The 26,338-nt window shown below is 55.4% G+C and overlaps 1 protein-coding gene and 1 non-coding gene across 2 annotated transcripts in view; one reads left to right on the forward strand and one right to left on the reverse strand.

Annotated features, from left to right (window-relative positions):
* The window catches only part of NKD1 (NKD inhibitor of WNT signaling pathway 1), a 76,302-nt gene that overhangs the window by 11,075 nt on the left and 38,889 nt on the right, over positions 1–26,338 (reverse strand). Inside the window, exon 4 of the mRNA XM_004583838.2 lies at positions 13,521–13,587. Coding sequence (XP_004583895.2) covers positions 13,521–13,587 — 67 coding nt within the window. The remainder of the gene's footprint in view (positions 1–13,520; positions 13,588–26,338) is intronic.
* Positions 10,478–10,582, forward strand: LOC118757743 (U6 spliceosomal RNA). Its single transcript, XR_004995350.1, has one exon. It is a non-coding gene; the product is annotated as a U6 spliceosomal RNA (small nuclear RNA).

The raw sequence follows: 26,338 nt of genomic DNA on the forward strand, positions 1-26,338 counted from the left end.
CACGGCTGTTCTCTATAGCCTCATGGCCAACACGTGGACCTCCCCCAAGATGCTCCTGTCCAGCATGTGGCACGCTGCTTGGCAAGGGGGGTCAGGAGGAGAGAGAGAGTCCGGCCCAGGTGGTGAAGTGCATACACGGAGGTATACACACACACTCTCTGTCTCTCTCTCTCTCTTTCTCTGCAACTTCAGGCAGCAAGGTCATCTAGGAACTCTCCCTCCTCCAAAGATCAAATGCCTTTGCGTGTCCTGGCAAGTGTAGCAGGAAACAACACGCAATCCCGTGTCCCAATGGCACCATTTCACCATGAACACCGCCAACAAGTGTCGGGGAAGGGAGCTCAGAGTCCCACACAAGGACCTTGACCTGGACCGACCCAGCTGACAAGGCTCCATCCAACCCAGCAGGTATCCCACATGACCCTTTTGGACCTTTCCTGACTGACTGACAGGACTCAGGTGCGCCCAGGGACGCACTTTTCTAGAACATATTTACAGCTCTTGAATCATTAGATTCCCTTTATCACCCTGGGCATGCTGATTTTTGCTGTCCCATTTCACAAGTGAACAAGCTGGATCTGGCTCCTTCTTCAGGGAATCCTAGGTCACTCTGAGGCTGCCAAGGAAGCCACAGAGGGAGCTGTGACACCCAGATGGCCATCCCTGGAAATTCAGGAATCTGGAGAAATGAGGGCCAGACCAGGAAAGCAGGAAGGCACCCCGAGCCCTGTTACATTTAGCCAGCCGGCTCTGTACACCAGGACCAGGGGAAGGTTTGGCAGACTGATGCTCAGCTTGGCTCCTGCATGCAGATCAGAGCTCTGGGCCCAGCTGTCACCCAAAGTCCCTCCTAGGATGCCCCTCATCTCTTGGTGCCACTGTGCCTCAAGCTGAGGAAGCACGACTTCCTGGCACCAGGTCCTACCTGCTGCTCACGTGCAACCGTGCAAGGCAGCTATTCTCAGCAGCTCCACTTCCTAGATGGGAAAACCAAGGGGTGGAGGGGCACAGGGCTCTGCCAGTGAGTGATAGAGCTGGGATTTGAAACCTGAGCAGTGAGAATCAAGTCCAGGAGCACTCCAACAACTGTCCACCCACAAGATTCTCATTTCAAATGAGTCGTGAACATGAAGGACTCGAAGCCAGTGCAGCACTCATGCAGCACGCAGGTGCCAGCTGGGGGTGGCAGGTTCAGGGCAACAATGACCCTGACCTGCTCACCCCGGGGCAACTGGGGTGAGGCTAAGCCTCCAAGTGGAGGCTTTAGGATCCCTACCTTGCTAGGATGGGAGCAAGGCCAGAAGGGGAGATGCTAGCAGGTGGCCAGGTTCCTGGTGCAGACCAAGGAAGGCCAGGACAGCAGCTCCATCCAAGGCTGTCCTACCCACTGGGCTGGGGCTCTTTCCGTCTCTTCCCTCTGAGTTCACAGGAAGCTGCTGGTTCTCATGGCCCGCGCAGCAAGGTGATTGATAGCTCCTCAGGGCGCCAGTGGCTCCAACTGGAGAGCCTGTCTCAGGCACTGACCCCAGTTCCTCTCCTGGGAAGTTTCATGAGGCCAAAGTGGTGGGCGGGGGGAGGGGTTTGGCAGCCTCTCCACAGGGCTGGTTGCTGGACAGGGTCCAGCCGACTGCCCCCAATGTCTCTCTAACACAGACATCTAAATGACGGGAGTGTCCTACTGCACAACTCCCAAGGGAGCCAGATAGGCATTAGCTGTAGACACGGAGGTCGCCAAGCAGTCAGCCTGTGCTGCCAGGATTCTTCTACCCCAAGTCACCCAGGGCCCTGTGGTGCCAGAGCTGCCACCATCACAGGACCAGAGGTCACCATGTATGGCCATGTCTATCCAGCCAGCAGGTGCTAGGCACTCCTGTCACCCCGAGAGGGTGAGCCAGGGCTATCTCTGTTCCAAGCATTGAGGAAAGCCTCCGGTTTCAGCAGTTTACAGCATCTCTAGCAGGTGCAGCAGAGCTGGCCTTGAGTGTCACAGGGACAGGGCATACTCAGAGTCACCTCTGGGCTCAAATTCTGACTTTGGACCCTCATCTCCTCATCTGTAGGATGGGAAAACAGTGTCCAACCCCCACCTCTGCCCTTGGCACACATGGGCTTTACACCGTGGCTAGCACACAGCAAGAGCTCAGGAAATGCTAGTTTTGCAAAAGGATGTCAGTGAACCATGGTCCTAAGTGGCACCCCAGATCCAAAGGATGCTCCATGCCCTAAAATCACCCCACTGCAGAGACCAGAGGTCTCCCAGCTGCCATCACCATCACCTTGTCTTCACCGCCGCCGGGGTGAACAAAACAACACAAAGCCTCAGTTCCTTCTTCAAAGCCGCTGCCTCCCTCTGCAGAGGTCCTGGCCGGAGATGCAAGCGGCCAGGCTGATCGGCAACAAACTTCAAGTTCAAAGGAAAGTTATCAGAAGAGCACCTTCAGGTTTGCTGTTGCCTTTCATGTTCCACTTCATAAAACCCAAAGAAAGAGAACTTCTGTCCATTTGTCTTTCTCTTTGCCCTGCCACGCATGTCCTGGACAGCCTGACTTCCCTCGGGTCCTCTCTTGCCTCCTTCCATTCTTCTTGCCTGAGGGGGCTAGGGATAGAAAACATTCCCCTTGACCCCATCTCTGTCTCCCCCAAAGACCACTGAGGCCTGGACTGTCCTCTAGCTGCAGGTCCTTGACTCTATGCTGGCTCAGCAAAGCCTGCTAACCCCCACAGGGCAGTCATGGTCAGAACATGCCAGGGTCTTCCGGCAGCACGGGACTGGGCACACTTAGGTAGGAGGGTTGTGGTCCATCCCTCCCTGTTGCCTTGGGGACCATTAGCACCCATAGCAGCCATGTCAGAGGGCCTGTCATGTACCTGCTGTTCCCCTTCCGAGGGCCAGTGGAAGTGGCAGAGGTTGTGGCTGGGACTTAGCAGATCCACATCCATATTCACGGACAAAGCCTCTGTAAGCCAACCAGGGCAGATGCCACAGCCTCGGGCCACTCCTGTGTAGCCCAAACCACCCTTCCCTGTCCATGGGCAGCAGGTGTGGGAAGGGGAGGGGCAACATGCTCCTGGGGGGGCTTCCTGGGTCATAGCAGCTGGCAACAAAGCAAAGGCCTTGGTGGCAGCTGACCTGGCAGGTCCCGACTCCATCCTCTGTGCCTTATCCCTGCTGAGCTCAGGGAGTCTCCCATGGAGATTAGCTTTTCAGGAGACACTCTTAATTGACAAGAAATCAGTGAAGCAAAGGAAAAGTTGGAACACAGGGAGGCAGGAGGCAGAGGAAGGAGCAAAGTGAAAACTCTTCACTGGTTTGAGGGCGCACCCCTGGGTGACCCATAGCGGGAGGCTGCAAACTTCATCCTATGAGCCAAATTCTGTCCACTGTCTGTTTTTCTAAATAAAGTTTTATCAGGACACAGTTCACACACATTCTACAATGTACATTATCTGGCCTTTTACAGCAAAGCTTGTGGGGCCCAGCAGAATGGCTCAGTGGCCAAACCTTCACCTTGCACACCCAGGATCCAATATGGACACCGGCTCATGTCCCGGCAGCTCCACTTCCCATCCAGCTCCCTGCTTGTGGCCTGGGGAAGCAGTCAAGGACGGCCCAAAGCCTCGGGACCCTGCACCCACATGGGAGACCGGGAAGAAGTCCCTGGCTCCTGGCTTCAGACCGGCTCAGCCACAGCCATTGCAGCCACTTGGGGAGTGAACCAGCAAATGAAAGATCTTTTTCTCTGTATCTACATTTTTAACAATTTTTTAATAAAAATAAATAAAACACAATAAAAATAAATAAATATTTTCCAAGAGAGAGAAAGAAGCTTGCAGTTTGCTGCTCTGGGTAAATGCACTCCTCCACTCCCACCAGACTAGGCTTGCTTGGAAACTCTGGTGCGGTACACAACCTGCCCAACCATACCAACACAGCAACCACAGAAGACCAAAAAAAGGCATCTCTGCTTCTCAGTCAAACCCGTCTCATCGTCCTTGGATGCTGCGCCCCGTCCTGCACCTGCACACGCAGCAGCCCTGAGTGGTCGGCTCACTGTGCTTACAAATGCTGGTTCTCTCCTGCACACGCTCCCAACCTGGCAGATCTCCACCCCCAGCAACTGCCAGATTAAATGCATTACTTGACCATCTTCACCCGGCTCTCTTTGATGTTCCCTTCTCAAGCTTCAAAATACCTTTTGGAGGGAGATCAGACAGCATTAAACAGAATTACTAATTAATTAAGCAAAGTTAAATTTTAAACACTGTTTGTTGTGTTAGCCAAAAGCCTGAACAGAACAGACTTTTTTCCTCTGCTGAGATCAAAGCCAGTCTCTTCTCTTTCCCCTCCTCCAGTTTAAAAAAGGGGGAATGAAGGAGGAAGAAGGAAGAGGGAGAGAGAGGTGAGGAGATATCTGCATGGTGGCAACTTTATAAGAGTGTCTGTACTCCCAGCTCCCGCCCCTTCCCCCGCCACGACCACGCGGGCCCAAAGGAGAGGCTTCCAGGCTGTCTTGGGGCTGCATACTGAGACAGCCATTGTCACTTTCTCAGGACTGTGACTGTGGACTCTGGCACACAGCAGGGACCAAGGGTGCAGGCTGGCGTGGCTCACAGGGCAGGGCTGCTGACAGCTGGCGTCACCCAAACAGCAGCAGCAGGAGCGGCTGAGACACACTCCAGGCCCATCCCTGGGCAGCTCCACCCTGCCAAGCAACAGGGCACCCCCTCGACATGGGGTCACTTGGGGTCACAAGGCCCCGGGCTCAGAGAAGCCGCTGGTGCACAGTCCAACCCCAGGGGGCGCCACTCACCATGGGTGGCTACCGCTCAAGACATCTCCCTGAACAGACGGAGAATGTGTCTTCCTCTAATTTGTACAAATGCGTGTGGTGCCGGCAGGGTCCTAGCTGGGACCTCCTGATTACTTCAAAGCAGCCTGCACACGAGGTACCTGCAAGCTTGGGCCCTGCTGGCTAAGTGTTCCTGGGTGGCACTTGTCTGGCGTGGCCCACCCCCACCCCCCAACGCATGTGCAGAGGATCGGCATTCTGCCACCCACCGGATCCTATAGGTGGGACCTAAGGAAAGCCTTCCGTGGAGCAAACACACCAGAAACCCTGGCTGGCTCGGGGAAGGAAGGAGTCAACTTCAGGCTAAAATCCAAACCCTGGGTGACAGCAGCCAGGGCCAACTCACTTGAACATGAGGCAGAAAAGTCTGATGGATAGTAAACTTACAGAAAAGAGACAGACCCAGAATGAGGCTAGGGTTGAATCAGCCCCACCAAAGACCAAAAATGACTCTCACTTCAAGTGCCTCACGGACGCCTCAGCCAACCCCACTACCTGCAAGTCCTTCTCCGCTGATAGGACATGAGATTAAACGCAAGCCGGAGCTCCGCAACACGGCCACACGGTCCCTCTCAACTGACCCGCCACGTTCTCTGTGGCAAGTGTTTCAGTTTCAGAACGCTTCTGAGGCCCCGACCCTTGGCCAGCAGCTGTTACAGGGAGTGCAGATGAGTTTTAATATTAGCCTCTGCCAAATATAATTAGGCGGGGGAACCTGCTGCCTGCCAGCAAGGAGAAAGGTATTGAGTGCACATTCCAGCCAAATGGTTTCTCACATCATCTGCCTTGGGCCCTCACGGAGAGCCAACGTCCTAGAAACGTATGGTTTTGTTTGTCAATGCCCTCACCCGACAGGCGGTCCCAGGGACATGCAGGCACTTGCCAAGTCCCCATGATAACCCCACACAGGACCTGTAGGAAACGAAGCCATGCGGGTCCTCTCCTGCCAGGGGCCCTTCCTTCCCAAGGTCAAGTCCAAGGGCCTCAGCCCCATCTTGGGAATTGCTTTCCCCTGGATCGATTCCACCCAGGGGACTTTGTCTCTTTGCTCCGACTCTGCTCATCCTGCAGGCAGCCCTTCCTCCTCCAGGAAGCTCGCCATGATACCCACGGGAGCTGGCATGTCACCTGTATCAACATCACCCTCCTTTAGCTGCCTGGGCCCTCCAACTGCCATGCCAGAAGACACTGCGGGCGTCCTTTCCACATACAGGATAGCTACAGCACAAGCAACAAAATGGAACAAGGGTGAGCAGGCAGCAGAACCAGGGTTTGAACCCGGGGGTGCACACTTACAACGGCCACTCTGCCCTGTCACACCTGTCCTAACAGCTGTAGGCCAGCATCCCATGTGGGAGATGGTTCAAGTCCTGCCTGCTCCACTTCTGACCTACTTCCCTGCTAATGCGCTTGGGGGAGCAGCAGCAGATGGTCCAAGTCCCTGGGGCCCTGCACCCATGCGGGAGACTGAGATGAAGCCCCAGTCAATGGGACCATCTGAGAGCAAGCCAGTCTCTCTGTCTCTCCCGTGTCTCTGTAGCTCTTTCAAATAAATAGTTTTTAAAAAGGAAGGAAGTACCTGGTATGCCCCAAAACGCACCCTTCTCCCTGTGCTCTCCCAAAGCCTCATCCTGTGACAGTTCACGGATGCCCCAACATCTCCAGGGCACACCCCCAGCCCTCTCACGGGTCCCACGGTCTCTGCGACTAGGCCTGGGCCAGAATCTAGGGAGAGGGGGCTGTGGGGCAGAGGAACGGGCCTTTTCAGCTTGTGTTTTTATTCTGTTTTTACGGTTCAGCATTTTAGCCACAGCTGGGTAAGATGGTTGTCTGTTCAGACTCTGCAGGCTTCCCCAGAGGCGCTTGGGGGGAATGAGCTAGAGGGCGTTAGGGCTGGTGAGCTCTGTGTTTAACGGCCAAGAGTCTCTACAGCTACCACTCATGGTCATAAAAGAATAGGCTTTTTTTTTCCCCAAGAAGGGCCCCTCAAAATGGTGTAAGCTTCAGATCCCACAAAACCTAGATTTGTGCGAGGCAGTAAAACAAGAACTCTGCTTGTGCTGGAAACAGAGCAACTCAGGAGGGACCCTCTACCTTGCAAAGCCTTGAGCTGGGAGAGGCGACCTCAGGGCGGGTTGGGGGAGGCGCCAGCAGGAGGGCAGAACAAGATGATGGACTGGGCTGGGGTGGGCAGCAGTAGGTGGGGCGTGGGGAGAGTGACTAGCTGGTGTGCATGTGAGCTGATGACATGGTTAGAGTGCCTGGATGCAGCCATACCTCTAAGGGCACACGCTCCACCCTGGCATGTCTCAATTTCACACACCCAAAACTTAAACATGCTTGGGTTGAGTTTGTCAAAGAACCCACAGAAGCCCGACTTGCCAAATCCGTGGCTTTGAGTTCTTGCTTTTCAGGAAAACTGGCGGCTTCCACCGCCCCCATAACAGCCGGTGGGTGACCCAAGCAAGGCAGGGCTCTCCCAGGGGGCTTCCAGCTTCTGCCCCTGGGAGCCCTGCTCCTAGCCCTGCTTCCCCCGGTGGTTCAGGACCAGCTGTGTCAGGGCCTTGCTGTAGGATCAGCTGTGGCTGGGGAAGAAAAAAATGAGCTTTCTGAAGGAAAAGCACCCTGGTCCCTTTTCTCCTCATCACACCGTAAGGATGCTTGACCACTTTGCTTTGAGCCTGAGATGAAACATCTGTTTCTGGAGGGATTGGGGCAGACTGGGAAAGGGGAGGGTGGGAGGGAAACCTCAGGGCCCTTCCGCTCCCTGCCCCCACCCCGCTGAACGTGGGTGATGCAACTTGGCTTTTAGGGTCTAGCCCCGAGCTACTTGAAGCTAGTAAAAGCTCCTTGGGATCGGACACAGAGTTTCCACTGCTCCGGCTGGCTCTTATGAAGAGCAGATGGGAGAAAAACCGCAGAGGTAACAAACTCCACTTGTTCCCTGTGTCCTGGTGGAAACTCAGCTCATGGTGGTGTAGCAGGCTGGCTGCTGAGTCTCCCGACAAGCTCTATCAGGGATCCCTGCTGCTTCCCAGTACATGTTCAAGTTTGGGATCTCCAGGGAAGCAACCCAGACAGCCTGATGGATCACCCTGGACAGCCTGGCGGATCACCCTGGACAGCCTGGTGGATCACCCTGGACAGCCTGGTGGATCACCCTGGAGTCACGTTCCCCTCTTTGTGCTGGCGACGCTCATGGAGGAAGTGCCCATGTCCTAACCCTGCCAACCCCAAACTCCGGGATCAACTTGTCAGGCAGCCTGATGCCCACACAGCATCTCCATGTGGATGTGCAATGGGCATCACAACCCAGCACATCCAGAACCAGAGGAGGGTGGATGGCCACCTGTCACACTCTCTACTTGGGAGGTAACTTGGCAGCTCCTCCCCTGACTCCCAGGTGCCCATGACCCCACCTGCTCCCTGCACTCCTCTCTAGTCCCCACACACGTCTACACTGCTCCAGTCTTGTGGCCTCTGTCCTCCCTCGACGGGGACCGTCCTCTATAGAAGCTGGCATTATCTGGTGAAGCAGGTGGCACAACTGGATGCTCCTCTACCGGGCCACCCTCATCCTCACTGCTGGTCCCACTCTCATGCCTGCCATCTCCTGCCACCCCTGTCACCCGGACAATGGGCTCCTTTAGCCTTGGGCTTCCTCCTCACTCGCTACTCTTCCTCCACATCCTCCTGTGGCTGGCTTCTGCCCCTTGATCGAGGCATCCCCTTCTCACAGGGGCCTTCTCTGCCCTCTTCACAAACTTGTGTGCCCAGTCTTGGGCTTATTTACGTATTGACCACCTATCTCCATCCGGGGAATGCCCTGGCAAGTACCACACTCATGGCTGTGAAGCCTGGACCCAGAAGGGCCTCTCAGCAGCAGCAGGCACTTGAAGAGCAGGAGTGGGAGGTCTAGATATGTGTCTCAGTCTGCTGTGTGACACTGGATGGGCCCATATCCCTCTCTGAGCTTCAACTTTCTAGCTACAGATGAAGGGACCAAAGGCTTCTCAGCTGTGTCAGTGGCCGTGACACGTGTCACCTGGGAAGCTGGCAGGGACATGCAGGAGCCACCACCTGACTACAGTGCACAGCTGAGGGGTTTGCACGCTGTCCAAGACCGCTGAATCTGCAGTAGGTCTCAGCTCCAACACAAACGACAGAACCAGCTCCCATGGGCACCTGCTCCTTGAGCCGAGGAGGGCCTGGCCCCCCAAGAGGCACTGGAGGTGAGAGCAGCAGGTCAGACAGGAATCTGCAGAGCCAGCTTCTGTAGTCAAAGCCACAAAGTCCACAGACCAGAAATGAGCATGCTGGTGTGGAAGGATGGTGGGGCCAGGCTGGGGGTTGAGACACAGACAGGAGGGCCAGGGCAGGACCAGTGGGAAGGAAGACCAGGCGGACCTGAGGAGGTCTTTCACTCCTGTAGCAGGGACAATGCTGGAACTGTAGCCAGCGACGGACGTGGGGGATGCCCCAGGATCCAGTGATTGTTGGGAGGTCCCAGAGGGTGACGTGGAGATGCCCAACAAGCTTGGCACCAGGTTCTACTCCAGGGTACAAGCCACAGGCTGCTTGCTGCCCCTTGGCCTCCTGCCCTGTTGGACCCTGGGGTCACCTCCTCATCCTGAGCCTGGGCTGGGTCAGCAGAGGGAGGGTCCATTTCCCCTTCCCCCATCCCTGCCACACCCAAGTGGCTCTGGGGCTCAGGACTTTTGATGTTTACTTTGTTCTCTCCTTGGTTCAAAAGGAGCTCTCAGCAGCGGCCCGCATGGAGCCCAGCCTTAATCTCCCATCGCTCCCGCTCCCAGCTGGCCAGTTAAGGCGGTTAAGACGCTGGATTAGGGCCGGCTTTACATAACAGCGCAGGAGCTTCAGCCAGCCTCTCCTGGGATGGCTAAAAGACTTCTTTTTATCTTCACGCTTCACATGGCCTTTTTTTTCTCTCTCCTAAAGAGCTCTCCAGCCCGCCAAGAGGCAACAAACTTGGCCAACAAGAAGACAAAGGAGAGATTCAGGACTCAGCTTGTCTTTCCTTGGCCAGCAGCACAGAGGGACAGACACCCGCAGGCCAAGGGCCAGGGCAGGTGGATGGTCCCCAGGTCACATTCAGCCCGCCAGCCTCAGCTATGTCCCCATCCTGGGGGTTGGTCAGAGACCCACAACTACTACAGACAGAGGACAGGTCCAGGTACCCACCTGGCCCAAATCAGCATCCCCACTCTCTCGACCTGACTTAAAATTTGTTCTCACTTTCACATCTTGTTTTCTTTCTTCTTTTTCTAAAAGATTTCATTTACTAGAAAGTCAAAGTGAGAGATGGAGAGACAGGGAGATAGAGGGATTCACTCCCCCCAAATGACCACCAAAGCTGGGCTGGGGCCAGGCTGGAACAGAGTCATGAATTCCACCTGGGTCTACCTCATGGGTGGCATGTGTACTTGGGCCATCTACTGCTACCTTCCCAGGCTGTATGCAGGAAGCTGGATTGGAAGCAGAGCAGCCAGGATTTGGCCCAGTGCATATGGGATGCTGGAAGACTCAGACAATGATCTAACTCAGTGTACCACAACATGAGCCCCAAACTCCACTGGTTCCTAATCTTGCAAGAAACATATGACTATGTGCTCGCTTTGGCAGCACATACACTAAAACTGGAATGACAGAGAAGATTAGCACAGCCCTCGCACAAGGGTGACATGGACATTTGTGAAGCATTCCATATTTTTTTTTCCAAAAAAGAAATATATGACCACACTTTTCTTACAGGAGTGAAACAAGCAAGTACAGCAGATAGCACAGCCTTTTCTGACGACCCTCTCCAAAGCAGTCTCCTCTCCATCCAGAGGGAGCGCAGGCCATCCAAGCCCATGTCCACACAAGGCATTCACAGGAAGACTGCGGATGAGTCTGTGTCTTCTGCTTGCAGGGACACCGTCACACCATGTCCACCCTTCAGGAGCCTGTGGTCACATGTACACGTGCCACTTCTATGCATGTTTTGGTCTGCAGGAAAGGAATCATGATGCTTGGCCAACAATTGAACCCAGCCCATCCTCTAATTGGGAAACTGAGGCAGGTTAGTGGTACCCAACTTTCACTAGACACCCCCAGTGACTGGTTAGATGCCTGATAAGCAACTGGGGGGCTGTGGGCTCAGTCCAGGTGACACCACTGTCACTGTTGCATGCTCTGTTTGACAGGAGCAGGGCCCTTCACACAAGTCACCTGTGCCTCCCCTATCCCTTGCCACCAAGACTCAAAAGTGCCACCCCTGGCAAGGTGTACCCTCTGTACAAAAGGTATACACTCCCACATCCCAAGTGCCTACCGAGTTTGACTCCGTGTCACCATCCTTCATGTTACCAGGAGGCAAGGGGGACCCAGAGAGAGAGAGAGAGACCTGCCCAGGATCACACAGCAAGTCATGGCCAGAGCTGGGAGGAAGCAGGGACTTTGGCTCATTTCCTGTTTGTTTGCAGGCAAAAACATCTCAGTGGAAACCAATCACATGATTTTAGGTTGAGCGTCAAGGCACAGAAATGTCCCTGGTTTTCTGGCTTTAAGCAGAGACCCAATAAACGATGGGCATTGCTAATGAGTGCATGCTGATGGATGGGTAGAAAATGGAGGGGGAGGCAGGACTAGAGTGATAAGGCTAGCTGGCACATGGGTCAGGACCAGAAGAATAGGCAAGTGAATAAACTCACAGTGGTGGAAGGATGGGTGGTGATAGGTATAGCAGCAGCTGGATGGATGGATGGATGAATGGATGGATGGATGGGTGGATGGGTGGATGGATGGATGGATGAATGGATGGATGGATGGGTGGGTGGATGGATGGGTGGGTGGATGGATGGATGGGTGGGTGGGTGGATGGATGGGTGGGTGGATGGATGGGTGGGTGGGTGGGTGGATGGATGGGTGGGTGGATGGGTGGATAGATGGATGGGTGGGTGGATGGATGGGTGGATGGATGGATGGGTGGGTGGATGGTGGGTGGGTGGATGGATGGATGGGTGGGTGGATGGGAGGTGGGAGGGGTGGGTCACAGGTGAGTGGGAGGATGGGTGGTTGATGGACAGATGTGGGTGAGTGACAGGTGGATGGGTGGGTGAACAGTGAATGGATGATGGATGCAGCAGAAGCAAGGATGAGTGGATAGAGAATGGACCTGGTAGTAAAGTTACCATACAAACGGACAAAGAAGTAGCGACATGGATTGGATGCTGAAGCAGATGTCATGGGTGTGTAGGTCACCTCGTTCCCCAGGCCTGCATGCTGCAGACCCCTGGGTACCAAGCCATAGGATCTCTCCCTGGAGCCAAGGATGACAGCTACACCTTGGACAGCTGAGTCCCTGTGCGCAGGCACCAAGGACACACCTGCACACAGCTTTCTGTCCAGGCTGTTCCATGCCCCTGAGTCAAGTTCGACAGCTAGCTGGGTCCCCAGGCTGCTGCCACCTCCAAAACAACTAGAGTCCCTTTACAAACAGTGCTGTTTAGCACCTCAGGTTACCCTGGAGGTGACTTGAAGGGACAGTGGAGTCTGTGGGCCTGGCGTGGAGCTGTGATCTAACACACAGGACAGCTCCCAGGCCGGCTGCAGCCATGGCCTTTGGCTCTGGCCCCAGCACCTTCTGACATCCTCCTGGTCCTGTCTGCTCTCTGCTCAAATCACACAGGACATCTTGAGGGCTGCATCCTGTCCAGACTCCCTCCTTCCAACTCTGTCTCTCCCACCGTCAGGGACCCTTGCACCCCAGCCTGCCAGCCAGCTGCTGCGATGGCTCTCCTAGGATTCTACATCTAGGAACCTTGTCACCAACTCTGAGGGAGAACCGAAAACACTCTCCTGTCCAGCACACATGTGTGCTCTGGCTTCGTGACGCCATTCACTTCTCGCACCCAGCACAGGGAGCCACAAAGGGGAAAAGCAGAGTGTCTCTCTACTCTTCAAATTTTGCTACAAAATGGCAATCTTCCAGGCCCAGCACAGTAGCCTAGCGGCTAAAGCTTCACCTTGCACACACTGGAATCCCATATGGGCACCAGTTCTAATCCTGGCAGCCCTGTTTCCCATCCAGCTCCCTGCCTGTGACCCAGGAGAGCAGTTGAGGATGGCCCAAAGCCTTAGGACCCTGCACCCACGTGGGAGACCTGGAAGAAGCTCCTGGCTCCTGCCTTCAGATCGGTTCAGCTCCGGCTGTTTCAGCAACTAAGGGAGTGAATCAGTAGATGGAAGATCTTCCTCTCTGTCTCCCCTCCTCTCTGTATATCTGACTTTCCAATAAAAATAAACAATAATTAAAAAAATGGCCCCCTCCCTTGAAGGGAGGAAGAGGTGTGCTCTAGATGCTAGAGGTGAGGGGCTGAGTGTGTGCGCCCCAGGTGAGTGACACATATGGGGACACAGGGAAAGAGGACAGCTACAGTATGCAGGGTTTAGTCTCAGCCTGCTGTTGTGTGGGAATGCTTCCCACAGCCCCAGGGGCTGCTTCACTGACACCTGTCCCAGGTCACAAAGTCCACAATCCCTGGCTCTTCATCCCAGCCCAGCTCCCCAAGAGCCGCAGCGTCCCAAGAGTAGACAGGGTACACGGTGGACCAACAGACACTCCCAACCCCCTCACTGTCATAGGAAGGAACCAGGGATTCCAAGTACCTTCCAGCCGGAAGTCCTCCTCTTCCTCCTCACTGAGGGTCTCTCTGAAAACCTCGCCCACGAGCTCCTGGAGGAAGACAAAGTAGGGAGTTGAAAAGGGTTGTGCTGCAGATGACAGGGGCGGGAAGGCCCCCAATTCTGAGTTGAATTGGGTCAGTGGGGAGCACCTTCTGGTACTTGAGAATTCAACCCCTGGGGTGCTTTGGGGCTGGGGGCATGCTTCTGCTTCAGGAAGTGCATCCCACCCTGGAAGTATAAACACCAGACAAGAAAACCATCTCTTATGGATGCCACTGAGCCAGCTCGACAGACAGGCGAGCTGCAAGCCTGCCCCACCAGCCTCCAGCAGGAGTCCCAAGGGCTGGCTTGTGGCTATGCTCCACCCTAAGAGCCTTTCCCCCCAATGTGAATGTGCAGCACAACATGTAGGACTCACTCCCCAGGCCCCGGCTCATGTCAGCCCCCCATCCTACAGACCACCTCATCAACACACACTCAACACACCCTTTCAGAAGGCAGCCAGCTCCTTGCACACACCATGCCTGTTCTCCCCCCGTGAGGGCAAGGTGTCTGGCGTCTTGCCCCACCAGGCCCACCTGTGACTCAGGGCATGTCCGGTTAGCGAAGGGAGTTTGGTTGAAATGCAGGCTGGGAAATTCCTGGGATGTGAAGAGAGGCCCCTTCCAATCCCACAGGGGGATGGGGCTAGCCACCAGGAAGATCAGCTTAGGGTTTATCGGACAGCCCTGTGGCCTTATCAGCATTCTGCCAGGAGGAGTTCTTTGATCAGAGAAGGTGGTTTTCAACAAAGTTAAGCCAGGTCGTTGGCCACAGGACTTATCAGAGCTTTTATGATGCTTATAAACACCATGAATCTCCCAGCATTGACGTACCAGGGTACTTCAAAAAGCTTACTGGGAAATGGAATGAAAAGATAAGTTTATACTGGTGCCAAACCAACTGAAATCCATGCAAAATGTTTCCATCATCCACATTCTCTGCGGCCTTTTTGAAGTACTTTGGTGTACTATGTTCTGCCAATCTACTTAAGCCACAGTTCTGCGGGTTTTTTTGGTTTTTTTTTTTTTTTTTTTTTGGCCTTTTGAACACATCAGGTGTTCCAAGGAACCCGCTTTGGGAAACACTCCCCTTCTGGGGGGACAAGCAAGGCTTGGGGAGCTGCACCCTCTTCATTCCAGCTGTACCAATAAGGATGCTCTCTCTCACAGCGTTCCTCAAGCCACACAGTGACGAGCAACACAAAAGCCCCTGAGCAGCGGTTGCCAAACTTCTCTTAGTGGAAAGAAAAAAGAAAAAAAAAAAATAGGAAAGAAAGAAACGCTCTCTCCTTGGGGGAAAAAAAAAAACCTCAAAACCCACAGCTCCGTGGCTTAACAGGCAGTGTAGATGAACTGAAGGAGGCCCCGCCCAGTTGGTCACACAGCAAGGGGGCAAACTGTGGGGCTTGGGGTTTGATTCAGAGACAAGTGGATCTATGCCTCCCTCTGGGACAGGGCATCCTCTCTGAGAAAGGTTGTTCAAAGGTGGCTGTTCGCCCTCGTTGGCATCCCCTTTCCTTCACAACCAGGCCACTTTATTCCAGGAGTCAGCCGCGCTGTGTCTCCTCCTCTGCCAATTACTGTAATCACCCAACATTTCCCAGGCTTGTAAACTGGCTGCTTGTGTAAAACAGAGCCCGAGTTGACAGGGGAGCTGGGAGCCGCTGACAGGAAAGGCACGCGCACAGGTGGCATCGTCAGATGGCTGGGACGTCCTGGCAGCCAATTAAAGCTCATCTTTCAAGCGTTTGCAAAAGACGCAGGCCGCCTGCCCCTGTGAGGCCGGGAGGCGGCGGCTCCTGGCAACAGCAGGCGACAATCTTCAAGGGATAACACACACCTCTCCACGCAGAGTGCTTCTGCAGAGGGGGGCCCTGCCCTCAGCCACCATCAGACTGTGTCAAGCCGCCTGCACCCGTGAGACTTCACACCCTTGCAATGCTCCGCAGAGAGGAACTAAGTACACACATCACTGTGGACAAGGGCATCCTGTGTGAGATCCCTACACTGCAGGCTGCCCACAGCTTACAATGCACCATGGCCCACGGGGAGGACCAAGCTGTCTGACATACTCACAAAAGCGGGCTTCCAGCAAGCTCTGCGTTGGCTTCTTACTGCTACACATCAGCCTGCCCTGTGAACACGACCTGCTTGTCCCTGGTATCACCATGGTGAAATTACCTCATCTACTGAGCCGCACAGCCCAGGGGTTGTAACGAGCAGTGTCTGAGGTCCTAGCTTCCTGTCCCTAGAGCAAAAGGCAACGAGGGCAGGGAGATATGGAGCCAGACACAGAACCAAGCCCTGTCTCCACTAGCTTCTGTTGGACCTCAGTCTACTTATCTGTAAAATGGGCACAGGGATAATTCACAACAATAACAGAGCAGCAGACATGCATGCATTTGCTGTCTGGCACAGTGCAAGCTGCCTTTTACATTCAACAAACCCTTTACATTGTCACAACAGCCCTCCTCCAAGAAGGAAGCCTCCTAACATGAACTGCGAATTGTCAAGTGACCAGGATCACTGTCACCACTGTTTGTACACAGGGACCTTAAAGATCAGGAAAACAGCGCTAAGGCAGTAAGGCAGTAGTGGGGCCACATGGCGGGGTGGCCATGCAGTGGGGGTCCTGGCAGGGATCCTCGTGGTGAGAGCTCCTCATCACTCCATGCTTAAGTGAGGAGGTGGCTCTGAGAGGCGGTGTCAAGAGCAAGCCCTGGGCTACCCTGGCTCAAGCCCATGGATTACACGGTGACTGGGTTAAGCTCCCATCCATCGCCACTGTGACAGAGAAGGAAACTGAGGCCAACTGGTGGGGTTGGGGTCTGAGGCAGGATTTGGGGGAGCGATTGGGATTTGCGAAGATCATCAGGGTGGAACGCCTGTGATAGAAGCCTAGTGGCTCTCTAAGGAGAAAGACCAGAGGGGACACACACACACACTTCACACACACACACACACACACACACACACTTGATGTCTCTCCTCATGTGACATCCTGCTTCACCAACAAGAGGGTCAAGGTCGTATGCAGACCTCAGACCTTGGACCAGATGCCAAGTCCATGGCAAAGTAAGCAGGACGCACTGGAATCACGATTCCTGGGACCAGGCAAGGGTCACATATAAAGCAGTGCTACACCACCAGCCCAGCCAACAGGCCAAGCACTCAGTCTATCCAGCAGGCCTCAAGGGTCCCCACGGCTCATGGCCTGTGAACCTGGTCACTGCACAAGGCCCTACATGCCAGGTGCAGGAGACAGGCCTTCATCAGCTCCTGCAAGAAGCCAGGTACTTGTAATTGGAGTTGGCTCTGACACCCATGGGCCTTGCCCTACAGGATCCCTGGCTCAGAGGGCAGGGAGCTGCAGTAGAGCAGATGTCAGTTCAAATCCCAGCTCTGCTAGAGGCTCCCTAGGTCAAAGGAGTGCCCTCACCATACCCACTTCACAGGAGAGAAAACTGAGGCTCAGAGAGGGACTTACATGAGGTCACACTGCTAGTAAAGGCCAGGGCCAGAGGCCACACCCCTCATTCACTGCTTCTGCTTTCCACTGGGCCTTCACCCTGGCTCCTCCTCTGTCCTGGCCAACTTAGGCTCAGAGCAGCAAGTCACAGTCTGACCAGAGCCTTGCCCCCCAAGACCTGATGCCAGGCTGCCCCTGTTTGGTAGGATCTCTGAGACCACACAGCCCAGCTGTGCTTTCTTCCACTGCCCCAGCACTGCCCCCTCTGCCAGTCCTGGGCCCCAGGAAGTGAGGCCAGCTCCCACGGGCACTGGATGTGCAGCCAGGGCCAGCCCAGAGCCCAGAATTGCAGGCACAATGCCTTATAAGGCCTCCGGGGACGGGAAAACCACATCAAAGAGGGGCCTTGGGGAGCAGACTGGAGTTGGGCTGGGGCTTTTTCCTCTTTGTCTTTGTGACTTCAGCCTCCTGAACTTAATATCCCCACCGCCCTCCGCCTGCCCCCACCCCCAGCCGTTCTTTGTCAATCTTTCTGTTCCCTGAGAGCTAACAGATGTTGGTGCCGCGGCCTCAAAGCAAACTCCGGGTGCCCACAGAATACAGCCCAACTCACAGATGCCAGCAATGTGCATGGCTGGGGCATGCTGAGGGAAGAGAAGCGGGGGCCAGGGGTAGGACCCAGCCACCCCCAGAACCCTACAATCCATCCATGCAGCCCGCCCTGGAGCCACCCCAGGAAATTCCTGGCAAGTTCTCTCTTCCCAGCAGGCTGTATGGATGTGGGTTGGCCACGCCTCCCAAGGCCTCAAGGAAAGGGAGCTGGGCTGCTTATGCCTTGCCTGGGAGGTAGGCCAGGTACTCTGTTGCCCAACCCCCACACAGGCCCCACTCAGCCACAGCAGTTGCACGGCAGCAGGCACGTGACTTGATGCAATGGGGATTTCATTGTCAAAGAGGAGTGGGCAAGCCAGGGTTGACCAAATACCTGGGCTCACGCCAGACGCACATGTACAGTCACGGACACAGAATGTCAGCTTCCCTCCCACTTCATCTACTCGCAACACGCATGCCAGAACATTCTCACATATCACCCTGGCAAGCACCATGACACCCAGCCATCCAGTGCCTCAGTCTCCCCGAGTCCTCACCCTCCCCCCCCACCAAGGGCAAACTCAACACAGGTGGACCAGGAGACGCATCCAGTTTCACAGAGATGTCAACCGACAGCCAGTAACACCTGCACACCATGGAAGGCCACAGGGTCAGCGCACATTGCAGGATACAAGGCGAGCACATGGATGAGGGTGACTCCAAGCAGCAGAGGCAGCGTGGAGAAGGAGGGACAGTGGAGCTGGCTGACACGCAGTGGGCCCACGCCTCGATCTCCAGGCTCCCCATGTCTTTCCTGTAACATGGCATCCCAATGCCACATAACCTACGGATTGGACTCCACTAAGTCTCAGCCCCTGGTGTCTTGAAGGGGGCAACTCCAGGCCAAGGCGAGGTCTGTGGTGCCCACAGGCACTGCCCTGGGGTTTCAGTCACACCCCTCTTCAGCAGAGCAGCCTCCCCTGGGGCTAGTCCCAGAAAACAAAAGGGACAGGGTCAGCCATTCAGGGGCCTCCACCTGAGTGTCTCTAACCTGTACCTCTCCTGCAGGCCTCTGGTCCTGCCTCCACTACTTTCTCACCCACCTGCCTCCAGGGCCCAATGTACCTGTGGGCACAGCAGACCAAGCCCCAGCCTGAGCGTATCAACATCGAGACCAACCATCACCCCAGGGAGCAGGGGCAGGAGGAAGAAGGAGCTTGGATATCCCCCTCCCCAGGGATGGGAGGAAGAGTGGGCCACTTTTCTCAGGAAACAGCCTCAAAACCCAGGCCTCACTGGGCAGCTTCCCAAGCAGATGTCATCTGCTCTGTCACTCATCTAGCTATTGGTGGCCACTCTCCTGAGGAACCCTGAGCTCCCTGCCATGGCCACAGCCACCCACTGGTACCTTTGGGACCTAAGTGCTCACTAAACAAGTGTTGACTGCCCCAGGACCAGGCCTGATCCGCCTCATGGCTACGGAAGCCACTAGCTCTGACACTTATAGCCTCCCAAAGCCATCTGCAGTTTCCAGCCCCACAGCCAAGCCCGGGGGCTGTGGAAGGAAGCCCCAACCCCCACTCCCAAACACCAGTTTGGCTAAGTGGAGGAGAAGAAGAGGCTCCAGGGCTGGTGCTCAGCCTACTGAGGAGCAACAAAGATGTGGAGCCGTAATTAAAATTCCTCACATTTCTCCATGCCTATTTCAATCTGCTACAGATGCCATCAACATGTTCCCCACAGCAGACCCAGCCGGCAGATCCACATGGCCTGGGGACCCCAGCCTCACCCATTTCCTGGACATACGTGACACAGGGGGCTGGCATTCAGACCCCTGGCCTTCCCTTTCTCGGCCTTGTGGGGTGCAAGTAGTCCTAGTATTGGACTTCCCTCCATCTGGAACAAGCCAGTTCTAGGTAGCAACAGGTCAGCCAAGTCCACTTCCTGGGCTGTCACCCCAGCAAGCCACCGTTGTCCATGTGCCACTGTCACTACCTCCTCCACTGCCAGGTGTGGGGACGCAATCCAGGCGTCCCACGCATGTGTGGCAGTGACCCAGGGACGTGAGCCATTGCCTGCTCCTTCCCAGGGGTCTGTGCCAGCAGAAAGCTGGAGGTCGGAGCCTAAGGCAGGGCTAGAGCCTAAACCCAGACACTCCAATGTGCGCTGCAGGCATCTCCAACAGTGTCTTCACGGCCAGGCCGAACGCCCACTCATACGTTTTAAAAAATACATTATCTACATTTCAGAAACACAGATTCCACCCCTGAGTCTAAGTTCCAACTGCCCTGAAGGCAGACCATGCTTTGGGAACTCTGGGATTTAAATAAAACCTCAAAGCTTCTGGTCTCACCTGTCCCACACCCTTCCCAGGGCCAGGCTGCTTCCAACAGGTGGATAGGACATTCAGGAAGACAGAGAGAGACAGGGTGAGGCCAACACTCTTCCCATGTGGCCACTGGTCCTGCTCAAAGTCTCCTATTTTTAGAATATGATTTGGGGGTATGCGGAAAAAATGGTTAATGGTGAAAAAAAATTGTTATGGCAAAACCAACAGGAAATGGTAAATCCCAGCCTTCCCCAGAATGTTCTCTAGTCTCCAACAGGTGACATTTCAGAGGACCCGGTACAAAGTGGATGAACAGGGCAGGACACGGGGCTTAGTGGCTTCACTGCTAGCCTGGTGGGGACCTTTCCACTGGACGGCATCCACAGGCACCGCTACAGAGGAAAGCAAGACTCCAGACTTGGTGGGTGGGGGAACTCAGTGGCAACAGCTGGCACAACATCTGCCAGGCCCTCTGCAGAGTCTTCAGGGTGCGTTTCTAGAAAGTTCACTACTGTTGATAGCCCATAAGGAGTCAGGAGGAAACAGGCACTCTGAATGAGGAGTGGGGAGGAGTAAAGCAAACACCTGCTGTCGGTCTGCTCTGGGAATGAGCCCTGGCCCTGCCGCTCTACCGGGTGACTGCATACAGGCGATTTCACCCTGTCCATTCCTCAGAGTGCCCCACTGAGAATGGGAAGGACAGCCTGACCCGCACACCTGGGAGGGCACCTGTGAAAGGGATGGCAGAGCATGCGTGTGAGACCCTGGGCCCGTGGCTGGGTGCAGTCAGCTCGTGTAGGGCGGCAGCTGCTGCTCCAGGGTCTTTGTGGGGAGCTCAGACTGCCAATCAAAGCTGGACCCGGCACTGCCTTAACCACCCCAGAAGGCCTCGGGTGCCCCATCACTGCCTGCTTTCCTATATCAGTGCTTGTTTGTGCTTCTGCTGTCTTACCAGGCCACTGGCATGTCCCACCACCGCCCACCACACCACTGCCTGGCACGTGGCTGACCTGCCCAGCTGCTGGCCTGCCTCATGGCAAGACCAAGTGCTGATGGCAGGAGCGGCCCTAGGGGCCACACAGCTGTGTGGCTGCTTCTGCCAGCCAAGTCCTGGCCCTGGGACAAGGTCTGCGTCTGTTGCCAGGGGCCAGCGCGTGTGCCCTGCTGAGCAGGGTGGCCATGAGCCAGGCACTTATGACAGACGGCACTGTCAGCTACTGACCAAAGAGCTGTGCCCCCACAGCCCACGGTCATCTTGCTGTGGGGGAAGGCCTGGCTCTCTGGCCTGGGGCCGAGGCCATCTCTGGGTGCCTGGGGCCCACGGGAGCCTGGAGTCATCCCTCCCAGCCTTGCATGTACAGGGTTCTGGCTTCTCACTTCAACAAATTGGTGGAATAAGAGTCTCCTGTCTGTTACGACCCTGATTCCTCACCTGCTGCAGAAGACACAGAACAGTAGTCTGGACTGGGCTCAGGGGCCTTCCTCCTGTATGTGTGTACATACATACACACAACCATGCGGTTCTACACACACACATGGGCATGCACACACAGGAGCACTCGATGCATATGTGTGCACGCAGCACACACATGTAAGTGCATACAGAGCTATAGACACATGCACATAATACATATTACCACCACACAGATACATGACACACATACCCATGTAATAACCAGATACATCTATGCACCCACACATGTGCACAAACACATGTACATGCTTGGATAAACCGCTCCCTTGAGCCCCACACCCTTGCCTGAGCTATACTCTTCCCTTTCCTAGGGTGATGGCTCATCCCTCCCCCAAGTTACTGTGACTCCTCACCACCCCAAGACTGCACCTGGGCTCCCACATGACAGCCCGTCCTGACGACTCAGCAGTTACATGTCACCAGAACTGTGCTCGTGGGCCCCAGGACTCCTAGCTGGAAAACGGGGGTACCTCTGACTCCCGATCAGTGGTCTGGGGTTGCTTGAGCGTCACGTAGTAGGGAAGACATGGAAGAGAGCAGAGGAGTGAAGAGAGAGTCCAGCTCACTGTCAGGCGGGAGGGCCAGCTAGGACGGCCCGCAGCATCCATCAAAAGCCTTGCATATCACTCTGCAGAGGGGGCCCCAGGCTGCGCCGGGACAGAGCCTCTCTGGGAGGAAGCAGTGCCTTTCAGGACGTGGGCTCTCTGGACCATTCAAATGTGTGTTGCCTTTTTTCTTTTCTCTCCTTCTTTTTAACCAAGAGCATGCAATGATCTCATAGGAAAAAAAAGAGCTTATTTTTTAAACAGTAGCTGCTTCATTGAAAAGGACACTGTGGCTCATGCCTGGCTGACGTCACCAAGGTGTGCCATGGGCATCTGAAATCTTGTGTGTTCCAAACCAATGCCTGGTGCCCCCCCACACCTGTCGCCCAGCACCTCCTAATCCACATGGCTCAGGCTTAAAGCCAGAGCTCATCATGACATAGTTCCTTCCAGCCACAGGCACAGCCTATAGGCTCCACCTTCCAAACACACTGGAAACCAGCCATTCCCACTTCTGCCAAGCGTTCCTGCCCCTGCCACAGCCCAATTCCTCCCCCATTCTCCCCAGTAATCCCAGCAACGCCCTGCTCCATTGTCGCCCCAGTCCCACTGACCCAAGGCCCTCACTCACTTCTTGCTTCTGCGGGAGCAGCTCAGGCACAGGCTGCCTCAGGGCCTTTGCACTCAAGGCTCCCTTCAGCCTCCAATGCTGTTGCCGTGACGATGGTGTTTCTTGTTTCGCCAGCTGTTACCCAACTTGTCAGTGAGGTGATGTGACCAAAAGGGTCCCACAAGCTGGGCCTGGTGTCCGATTCTGGGTCATCCACTTGCTAGTTATGAGGTGTGTTATTATTTCTATAAGCTGCCATGCACCGAGAGGTATGGCATCATCACTGGTTCTAGAATGATCCACTCACAGGAGGTGACCAAGAGAGCTGGGGCCTTAGTAGTTCAACTCGTTAGTAAAACCTCAAATCAAGTGCTCAACTCCCCAGTAAAACCAGAAGGTCTAGTGGTTCCAGGTGGGGGAGAGGGAGGCACCAGGCTTCTGTGCCCCTCAGACTGCATGTGGTCCTCTGCCACACTGCACACGGCCACCCAAAGCCCCCACCAGGAACTATCTGCTCCTAGCTGTACCTGCTCAGGAAGCTGGGTGTGGACTGTGGGTGAGAGGGGACTGCAAGACCTTTTTTGTGCTCAAGTAATACAGACAAGGCTCTGAGCACAGAACCAGTAGCAAGCCAGCTGGGCCAGCCACCATCCTCCACCCCTACCCTTGGGGCTGTTGCCGGGAGCCCAGGGCAAGAGGACAGGCAGGGCAAATTTCAATCTAAGAACCATAGAGTCCAGACAAGGACATTGTTGCTTAAAATGAGAAGGGACAGGGCCCAGCATGGTAGCCTAGCGGCTAAAGTTCTCACTTTGCACAAGCCAGGATCCCATTTAGGCGCCGGTTCATGTACCAGTGGCTCCACTTCCCATCCAGCTCCCTGCTTGTGGCCTGGGAAAGCAGTAAATGACAGCCCAAAGTCTGGGGACCCTGTACTCATGCGGGGGACCCAGAAGAGGCTCCGGGCTCCTGGCTTCGAACTGGCTCCACTCTGGACGTTGCAGTCACTTGGGGAGTGAATCAACGGATGGAATATCTTCCTCTCTGTCTCTCTTCTTCTCTGTATATCTGACTTTAAAAAAAACTTTGAAATAAAGAAAAAAAAGATGGGATGAGGGTCCCAAAGCCGACAAACTGTGGGTCCAGATTTCAGCCCACCGGACCACAAGGCTGCAGTCAAAGAGCCATCACACCTGAGGAGGTGGGCAGAAATAAAGGACCTGCTTCCCCAACTTTAGCGACAGCCAGGGCACACGTGCCTCCAGTCTCGGTGGGCAATGCTGTGGACAGGGGCCTGCCATCATGACTCGGGGACATCCCATAGACTGCGATCCCCAGCTTCTTGAGCCTGGACCCCCAGGAAGGGCTCAGCACATAGGGGATCTCCTGGCTTCCTCCAGACCCTGTGACTATGGCCACCAGAGGCAAGGCACATGTACATGGACCACTAGAGTCCCTCCCCGCCTTCCTGTGTCCACTGTCCTGACTCCCTGCAGCCCATACCTGTGAACTCCTTCAGAGTCCTGCCCTCAGGCACTGCCTGCAGGTTCAGAGAGCTGCAGATGCCTGCACGCAGCTGGCCCCAGGGCCTGGTGCCAGCCCCAGTCCTCCAGGAGGGATAACCTCAGAGGAGGATTACGTTACAGCTAGGGCTCGGTGCGCGCTGTGCTCCCCCAGCAGCACAGGAAGCCACTGGACCCTGCCTGCATCGGCACCTTTGCCTGTGGGATTCCTCCCCCCCTGCCCAGCCTCCTCTCCTCTCTCCATTACAAGCCTGCCTGCAAGCAAAGCCCTTCATCAATCACTTACACACACACACACACACACACACACACACACGATCCCTGCCTCAGGCCCTGAGTCTGGGGAACCTAAGACAGCACACTCAAGCTGAGTCCTGGGGACACTAACAGACCCATGGAGATGCGAGGTGGTTTACCTCGGACAGGCCGGATGGGGCAAGGGCCCAGCTCAGGAAGACCAAAGCTGCTCTGTGACTGCAGCAGCTGGATGAGGCCCTCCCGCAAGGTCAGGGCTCAGGCCTGATGGACAGGCCAACAGGCAGGAACATTGTCTCGCCTTTCAGTGCATCTCACCTCCATTCTGGAAACCCTGGCCCCAACTTCTGGGGTCTCATTCAGTCCTAGAAGGCTCCTTCTGAACCCCACCTGCAAAGAGCCTCTCTCCCTGAGCATCCCCCCAGCACTCAAGGCTGACCTGCAGGAGGAAGCCACAGCACCTGCAAGCTCTCTCCTCTGCATTCCTATCTCAGCCTCGGCTGGGGATGCCCAGGCAGCACAAGCCCAGCCCCTGGCCCCATTCTTCCATCTTCAGGGAGATACTTTGTCTTCCTTTTCCAATGTTTTTCTATTTGAAAGGTGAAGAGATATGGAAAGGTATTTCTATGAGCTGGTTGATCCATCTCATGCCCACAAACAGCCCATGGTTGGGGCATGATGAAGCCAAGAGCCTGGAACACCACTCGGCTTACCCACGTGGTTGGCAGGAACCTGAGTCTCGATGGATCATCACCCAAGGCCTTCCAGGCACCTTGGCAGGCAGCTGAAGATGGAGGAGGAGCCAGGACCCTCACCCAGGCACTCCGAGGGCTGACCCCATGGCTCCAAACACCTGTCCCTTCAGGTAACATGTGGAAGTCTTCCCTCTGTGGGCTTTCCAGACATCACAAACACAGGACACTCAATGAAATCTGAGTCTCTATAAACAACCGGTACTTCAGTACACGCAGTGATACTGAACAAAACTGGGCATACACTTGATCTCACATGAAAACGTATCAAGCTGTCCTCTGCTTACACCACCCCCTCTGCTATTATCATCCACACGGAGTGGGCAGGGCTGACGTCTCCCCTTAACCCTAGCAAAGAAAACATCCAACGCAGAGGAAAACAGGGTCAGGCAATGCAGTATGGCGAAAGGTTTGTGACACCATCACTTGGGCCCCTGGATCAGGCCATACCTGAAGCTCCTGTTTCCCACAGAACTCTCAATGACATGAACTTCCAAATTGTCCCCCGGTTCACTTCAGGCACTCTGGGGTGCTCCAGGACCCCAGGGATGACTACAGAGGGGCCCAAGGTTGCCTCCCCTTAAAGAATCTGTGCCTGCCCGCCCCCTTAACCTTCACTGTACACCTTGGCTGCCCCTGACCAGGACGTGCTCCTGTTGGCTAGTGCGCATTGCCTCCCGGGGCCACTTCTCCAGTCTGACCAGACAGGCCACCCCGAATCCCCTACTGTGGCCCCCCTACCAGCAGCAGCCCTCATGCTCCTGTGCCTCTCAGGTCTCTCTACTTGGCTACACTCCTGGAGGACAGGGTCTGTACCTTGCTCTCCCTCCCTGCTGCAGCCCTTAAGAACTGGCACAGGGCCCAGAACACACAAAATGGAAGACCAAAAAGTCAGCGCCAGCCCTCCCCCGGGCCTCCTCCCCAGGACCCCTGGGTTTGCTCTGTGTCTCCACAAAAGCCTCCTGGATGAGCCATGGGCCCCACCCAGCTCAGCAGTCCTCAGGCGGCTGCAGCAGCAACACACTGGCCCCCAAGACAGCGCTCACTGATCTGAGGCCAGCGTGGACTGGACCTGAGCCGGCGGCCTGTTCCAGCCTCCAGCCCTGGCTCCTGCTCAAAACACAGGCCCGACATCTCCCTGCAGCCTCTGCCAGCTCCAGCCTCAGCGGCAGCCAAGTCACTGCCCAGAATGCAAATGGGGCAGGTGCAAA

This window comes from Ochotona princeps, chromosome 16, assembly GCF_030435755.1.
Source record: "Ochotona princeps isolate mOchPri1 chromosome 16, mOchPri1.hap1, whole genome shotgun sequence".
Taxonomy (NCBI): domain Eukaryota; kingdom Metazoa; phylum Chordata; class Mammalia; order Lagomorpha; family Ochotonidae; genus Ochotona; species Ochotona princeps.